Genomic DNA, 7,581 nt, shown 5'->3' on the forward strand with positions numbered 1-7,581 from the left:
AACTACATTTTTTTCCAGAGCTCCTTCATTGGCATATGCCCTATATTGCTCTCTATGATTTTTATATGTATTTTTATTTGTTCCCCTTTAAACTTAGGCTTTAGTTAATCATGCTCCTCTGTATTTTATTTTATATTCCTTTATACATTTTTTCCTCAGTCTTTACAAAGCCTTCTATATTCTCCCATAATCACTGATTCCACAAAACACTTACGTGTTTGATTTGTTCCTAAAATGTATGTACCTTGTAAAATTTGTATTTTAAATTTATATGTAAATTTTATTGTGCCATAAATCACAATATTGCTTACTTTTTAAAAGATTTATTTATTTGAGAGTGAGAGCAGGGGTGGGGGCGATTGAGGGGGAGGGAGAGAGAAACCTATGCAGGCTCTGTGCTGAGTGCAGAGCCCAACTCCAGGCTCAATCTCATGACCCTGACATCATGACCTGAGCTGAAACCAAGAATCAGACACTTAACAGACTGAGCCACCCAGGCACCCCTATTGCTTCCTTTTTTTTTTTTTTTTAAAGATTTTATTTATTTGACACAGAGAGAGAGACAGCCAGCGAGAGAGGGAACACAAGCAAGGGGAGTGGGAGAGGAAGAAGCAGGCTCCCAGCAGAGCAGGGAGCCTGATGCGGGGCTCTATTCCAGGACTCTGGGATCATGCCCTGACCCGAAGGCAGACGCTTAATGACTGAGCCACCCAGGCACCCCTATTGCTTACTTTTTTAAACACTTCTTCAGGGATCTATTTATATTGCTCTATGGATACCTAGTTCATTTGCTTCTCATTTCTGCAAAGTGTTCCATAATGCATGCTTACATGTGATAGAACCATTACTCTGATGATGGGCATCCAGGTTGCCTCCAAACTCCTTTTGCCACAATGCAATGATGAACATCCTTATGCTTGTCTCCTTATAGTCCTGGGCAAGAACTTCTCTGGGACATATTTCCAAAACTAGAATCACTGGGTACTACCCAATTTTAATACAGCCAGAGAGTTTTCTAGTATACTAGTGTACACTCCCAACAGAATCTACCTCCCCATATGCTTTCCAACTTTTACTATCATCTACTTTCCTAATGAACATGAATGATGTCTCAGGGCTGTTTTAATGAGCATTTTTCTGACTTTCAAAGTGTGAGAATCTCTCCATATATTCATCAGCCATATAGGAAATCCCTTCCATGAATCACTAATTCATATAATTTGACCAGTTATCTATCGGTTTAAAGCTTTACCTTTTGGGTTAGCAAGAGAGTTTTTGTTGTTTGTGGTTTTTCTTTGTTTCTTTTGTATATTGTATCAAGAGGGTTACTTGTCAGTTTTAGATATGGTAACTCTCTTCTATGGTCTGTTAACTTTATCTCTGATGTCCTTCAGTGAATTAAGTCCACCAAGTTTTGCTTCATAGTTTATGTCATTTGGATTTTGGTTTAAAAGATTTTTTCCTCCACTATAAGTTCACAAAGATTTCCTATATTACCTTCTTTCAATTTTGTAATTTCTTTTTTTCACCTTTAAATTGCTAATTCATCTGGTTTCCACTTTTATTTATGGTAATCCAAGGATCTAATTTTACCTTTTTTTCCAAACATAAAGACATTTTCCTAACATGTCTACAAAGCTGTCACTTCCTCATTGCTTTGGGGTGACAATATGATCATTTATCAAATTCCTGTATACCTGTGTCTGTATCTCTTTTCGTTTCCAAGGGACGATTTAAATGTCCTTGAGCCATTATCATATTTTTATTACTGTAGCTTTGCAGTGTGTTTCAAACATGGATCCTCCCTTTATTTTTCCTTTATAAAATTAACTGTCCAAGTTGTATACTTATATTTTCCACGTAAATTTTAGGCTGAATACTCATATTCCTCAAAAAAATTCGATTAACTTTTGAATATATTTAATTAAATGTATAGGCTAATTTTGAAAAAATGGCAGCCTGTATTTTTATCCCATACATTAATATGCAATACTTTTTCAGTTACTCATATTCTGCTATGTTATTTATTATAATTTTTAAATTATTTCTGTAAAGGTCTTGTGCATATTTTATTAGGTTAAAACCCAGATGCTTAATATTTTTTGTTAATTTTATTGCATTTATTTCTATTATGTTTGTTAATCATCTATTATTATTAGAGAGAGGACAACTGATTTTTCCATTGATCTTACTACCATTTTGACCAGAACTACCAACTCTATATAAGAGTGGGCATCTGTATCTCATCACAGATAATGAAAATGTATAAACTGTCTCAATTATTAGTGAATAATAGTTTGTGTAGGTTTTTGGCATATAGTTTTCTTTCAAGATTAAGAAGTTATCTCATGTTTGTGAAACTTCAAATAGTTGATATGAAAATTATGAATTGACCTCCACCAAATTAATTTCCTACACCCCTTGAAATAGTTACTTTTCATTGTCTTTAGTCCATTTATATCATGATTTACTTATGATGTTTACTAAATGTTTAAGGAAGGATAATCTATATATCATTCAATAACAATCCCTGCTTCCTTGGATTGTTATGGATAAAAGCATTCAGATATGTATCTGGCATTGAGTAATACATAAATTGCTATTTAAGTATTATCATTTCTAATAAAACTATTAAAATGCAGATTATTAATATTACTTCTAACTCATTGCATTGGTGGTTTTCAAACTATGCTCCTTGGAATCCTCTTAAACCAAAGTGAGCGAGGAAGAGTAAATAGGGTACAAAAGGAATAGTATTCTGTCTTCTCTGGCAAACCAGTGTAACTTCAACCACAGAAAATTCCTTCTTTGTTTTGCCTATCATGCTTCTGTATAAATTTGGTTTGCTAAAAGTAATGACTACATATCACTGGTTTAGTTAAATGTGCACATCGTGAATGAAAGCACTATTATTACATTGATCCCTAAGTGATAGTTCTTGCATGAGGTGAAAATAAACAAATTAAGTGGAGCCTACAATACATAACATTTTTTCTCTCTATTCGTGATAAAATTGGCTTTGTAAGTACTTTCAATTTATTTCTATTAAAAACATTTATTTGAACATATAAACAGTTATTTGAATACATTCTTCATCACTGTATTGAGGTGGTTACTGGAGTAGTATAAAGATATGTCCCTCTCTTCAGTGAGGCCGCTGTCCTCAATGAGACTATGTGCAGAGATGTCATGACTACTTACACCACCAGCAGACCAAAATGAGCTCTAAAAAGAGATTTGATTATATAGGACTGCATTATGACTTTGATGGGCCCAGCACACTTTTGCCTTCAATGGGCCCTTTTTTCCATGAAATAATATTAAAAGTTATATTTTACATCTGCTTTGATATAAAGATAAATATACTAATATTATGTACTAAAGGTCAAAAGTTTATTGTGTTATTCAGATTTTAAGAGAAATAAAAACATTTTCATAGGCTTCTAACAGTATGATAAGCCTACTGTGCCTAGTGGGTAAGTTGGCCCTGCAGCCATGGGTCAAAAATTCAAATACATATACGATCCCATCAGGTATTATAAATGAGTGAAATCAACTGAGAATAACACCATGCTAATTGGCAACTAATATTCACCTCCAGTGACAAGCAGATAAAACAGAGAGGAGGGTAATCTGGTGGAATGGAGAACATGCTTCAAATCCAATGAGTAAGCTGCAACTGAGCTCCATGATGGAAACAGGTCTAATGATTTTAAATATAATTTATTTGAAGACAAGCTGAGAATACAGATTTTTATACCATATTTCCTGTTTGCAAAATGTTGACCTCTAATTCAAATTTAAAACACAGTGCAAAAAAGACTCCAAACAAAACACATCTCTCTGCTGCATCCAGACTATAGACCACTGATCTGCAGTTGATATGTTAAGAGGCAGAACTAGCAGGAATGGCAATAAACTGGTTTGGGATCCAAATGTCTTGTAACCAAATGTACACTCTCTTAACCCTGAAAAAATCAGATTAGGATTCCTGTTCTAGTGGCCTGGGTTTACAGTGACCAATCTGCCCCAGAGTTATATTGTTACATCCAAATACAGAAATGCAGTATCACAGAATATGATTCTTAAAAGAGGTAGCTCTTGCAGATACTGTGCTAACAAATTTCTGTTCTACCATCCATAGAGTGCTGTTGGAGAAAAGGTATATATAATATGGAAAGGACCAATGATTCTGCATTGACAGAATTTGTCCTTGTTGGGCTTTCTGCCCACCCAAAGCTCCAGACAGTTTTCTTTGTGCTAGTTTTGTGGATGTACCTGATGATCCTTCTGGGAAATGGAGTCCTTATCTCAGTAATCATCTATGATTCTCACTTGCACACGCCCATGTATTTCTTCCTCTGTAATCTTTCCTTCGTGGACATTTGTTACACAAGCTCCTCTGTCCCACTAATTCTTGACAACTTTCTAACAGTAAGGAAAAGGGTCTCCTTTTCTGGGTGCATGCTGCAAATGTTTCTCTCCTTTGCCATGGGGGCCACAGAGTGTGTGCTTCTAGGCATGATGGCACTTGACCGCTATGTAGCTATCTGCTACCCACTGAGATACCCTATCATCATGAGCAAAAATACCTACGTGCCCATGGCAGCTGGGTCCTGGGCCATTGGGCTTGTTGACTCAGTGGTGCAGACATCTCTCGCAATGCAGTTACTATTCTGTGCTAATAATGTCATTAACCATTTTGTCTGTGAAATTCTGGCTATACTAAAACTGGCCTGTGCCGATATTTCAATCAATGTGATTGGCATGGCAGGGTCAAATCTAATTGTTCTGGTTATTCCACTGCTGGTAATTTCTATCTCTTACATTTTTATTGTCACCACTATTCTGAGGATCCCTTCCGCTGAAGGAAAACATAAGGCCTTCTCCACTTGCTCAGCCCACCTAACAGTAGTGATTATATTCTACGGAACCATCTTCTTCATGTACGCAAAGCCCAAATCTAAAAACTCTGTTGGTGCTGATAATCAAGACATCATTGAGGCCCTCATCTCTCTCTTCTATGGAGTAATGACTCCCATGCTCAATCCTCTCATCTACAGTCTGAGGAACAAGGATGTAAAGGCTGCTATGAAGAACATGCTGGGTAGAAGAAACTCTGATGGAATATGAGTACTGATTTACACTACATGACTGAGTATTCAAAGCTGCCGCAGACACAAAATTCAAAAAGAGGAAATTACCATGTGAAAACAAATTCACCACATGGCATTCAAAATCATCTGACAGAAATATTTTGGTGGCTGTTGTTACTATTGACTTTTTGTTTTAACTACAGAAATAAAACATGCTTGTGGTTTTAAAAAATACTATTACGGAAATGCAAAATGTTGAAAATCTCAGGGCACCTGGGTGGCTCAGTGGGTTAGGCGTCCGCCTTCGGCTCAGGTCATGATCCCAGGGTCCTGGGATTGAGCACCACATTGGGCTCTCTGCTCAGTGGGGGCCTGCTTCTTTCTGTGCCTACCACTCCCCCTGCTTGTGCTATCTCTCTCCCTTTCTCTCTGTCAAATAAATAAATAAAATCTTTAAAAAAAAAAAAAAAGAAAATCTCTTAAGAAGCCCCAGCAAAATATAGTCACTCTTAAACCTTTAGAAAGTAATACAGGCAAAAGGCATACTAAAAACACCTGAAACTAAAATAACACTGTGTGTTAACTAACTGGAATTAAAATAAAATTTAAAAAAAACACAATAATATTGAAATGGAAATATATAATAAAGAAGAAGTAAACATTTGGTAAAAAAAAAAAAATGCATCCTAAAAATACTCTGTAACCTAAAATAAGTACATTTTAAATTAACTATGCAAAAAGAATATTAATTGGCACATGGTATAGTCTATATTCATTTTCAGTTTATTCATTTATTTACTGTTTGTGTCCACCCTATAAGCTCTCTGAGAATAAGAACTTGTCTGTCAGCATCCCACAGACCCAGAATAGATCATGGCATATAACAGATGCTTGATAAATATAAATATTTATTTTAATAAATAAATGAAATGTATCTTGTGTAAGAGTAGGAATGTATGTCTGTCATATTCAAGGTAACAAAGTTTATTCAAAAAGAAAGCTGATTCAATGTAATATTTTCAAAATAAACTGTATTGGCTTTGAAATATGAACTCCTGAATTATTAAAATATTGCCTTTTGTTTTCTATGTGATGTGTATTATAACATAGAGGAAGAAGTTTTGTTAACTAGCTACCATAACTTGTCTGGATTTAGTATATAATGAGACTAAGGTAACTGAAAGAGTCCCCTGGCAATGCATCCTAAGTTTTAACATAATAAAATGGAGGTGACATGGTAGCACAGCTTCTCTTGGACTTTGACAAGAGACCAGGTTGTGATGAGAACTACTTTCCTACTCTATATTGGATCACATAGTTCCTAAGCAGTAAGAGAACTGGACAGAACTGGTAATTGCAATAAAAGGATAAGAAGTAACAAAATAAAAGAGTCAAGTCAGTCATTTTGATGTTGGCATTAATAAGACAAAAATGGGCCAAATCCGAGATGATCTCTAATGATTAAAGAATACAGCTATATGGAGCAGTGCTAGTGTGAGGATGGAAGCCCCATTTCCATGGAAGCAACTGAGTCACCTGTATCAGTAGAAGAATACATTCCTTTTATTTAGCCCTTTGAAGAGTCTATGGGATTTGAAATATGGAATACAAGTCTAAAGGAAGACTATAACTACTAAATTCTAAGAGCAAGCCCATAATATCTTCCTTTCTTGTGAATCGGTAATTAAGGTTACTTCGTAAGATTAATTCATGCACAGTAGTAAATAGTGCTTGAAACATCCTAAACATCCAATAAACACTGGTTGTTTTATTAGAACTAGTGCTGACTGAACTTTAATAGGTCAGAAAGCTTTGAGCAGGTGCAAGATTTTCATCCTTATCTTTTATGGAATAATTTTAATGCAATTAAACTACTGTCTCTCAACTTCGAATCCATTTTTTTATGCTCCATTTCATGTTAGGATTGGGTCACTGAAAACCAATTTCTCCTTTGCTAGCTAACTTCTGCTAAATTCTTCACAAAGAGTTACTAGATTGGAAGGCTGGCTGATGACAAGGGCTTTGAGCTTCCCTACTTGTTGCTTGATCCTGTCAGCATCACTCCAGCTGTGGGTCTTCACCGTGACAATGGCAGCTCCTTAGCTACTTCCAGCATTGGTTTCAGTTTTCATTTTTTCTCTGTAACCCAGAATCAGTAGCCTACCAGTGCTTCCTCCTCAGAGGTTTGAATCTGTCACTCAGCTTTTACTTCTGGAAAATAAATCTTCAGATCAAGTGCTTAGTCAGTCTTGAGGTATCTTTGAAAGCAGAAAAATAGGCAATTCTCTGCTTGAGAAGTGTAGTGAGTCAGATAGAGCATAAACAATATATTTAGTCAGACTATGATTTCTACACACAAATAAATAACAGAAGGTACTGAGCAAGACATTTGTTTCTTCTACAGTTGGTTTCTAAAATGTGGATTATGAAAGTCTCTTTAGTATACTCTAAAATAATGTAGCAATAGTCATATACTCTATGAAAG

The 7,581-nt window shown here is 35.5% G+C and overlaps 1 protein-coding gene across 1 annotated transcript; it reads left to right on the forward strand.

Annotated features, from left to right (window-relative positions):
- Positions 1 to 1,294: 1,294 nt before the first annotated feature.
- Positions 1,295 to 6,787, forward strand: LOC113260359 (olfactory receptor 13C8). Its single transcript, XM_044386776.3, has one exon. It carries the CDS (start codon positions 4,174 to 4,176, stop codon positions 5,131 to 5,133), a length of 960 nt encoding a protein of 319 aa, XP_044242711.2. The 5' UTR covers positions 1,295 to 4,173; the 3' UTR covers positions 5,134 to 6,787.
- The last annotated feature ends 794 nt before the right edge of the window (positions 6,788 to 7,581 follow it).

Source organism: Ursus arctos, unplaced genomic scaffold (assembly GCF_023065955.2).
Source record: "Ursus arctos isolate Adak ecotype North America unplaced genomic scaffold, UrsArc2.0 scaffold_18, whole genome shotgun sequence".
Lineage (NCBI taxonomy): Eukaryota > Metazoa > Chordata > Mammalia > Carnivora > Ursidae > Ursus > Ursus arctos.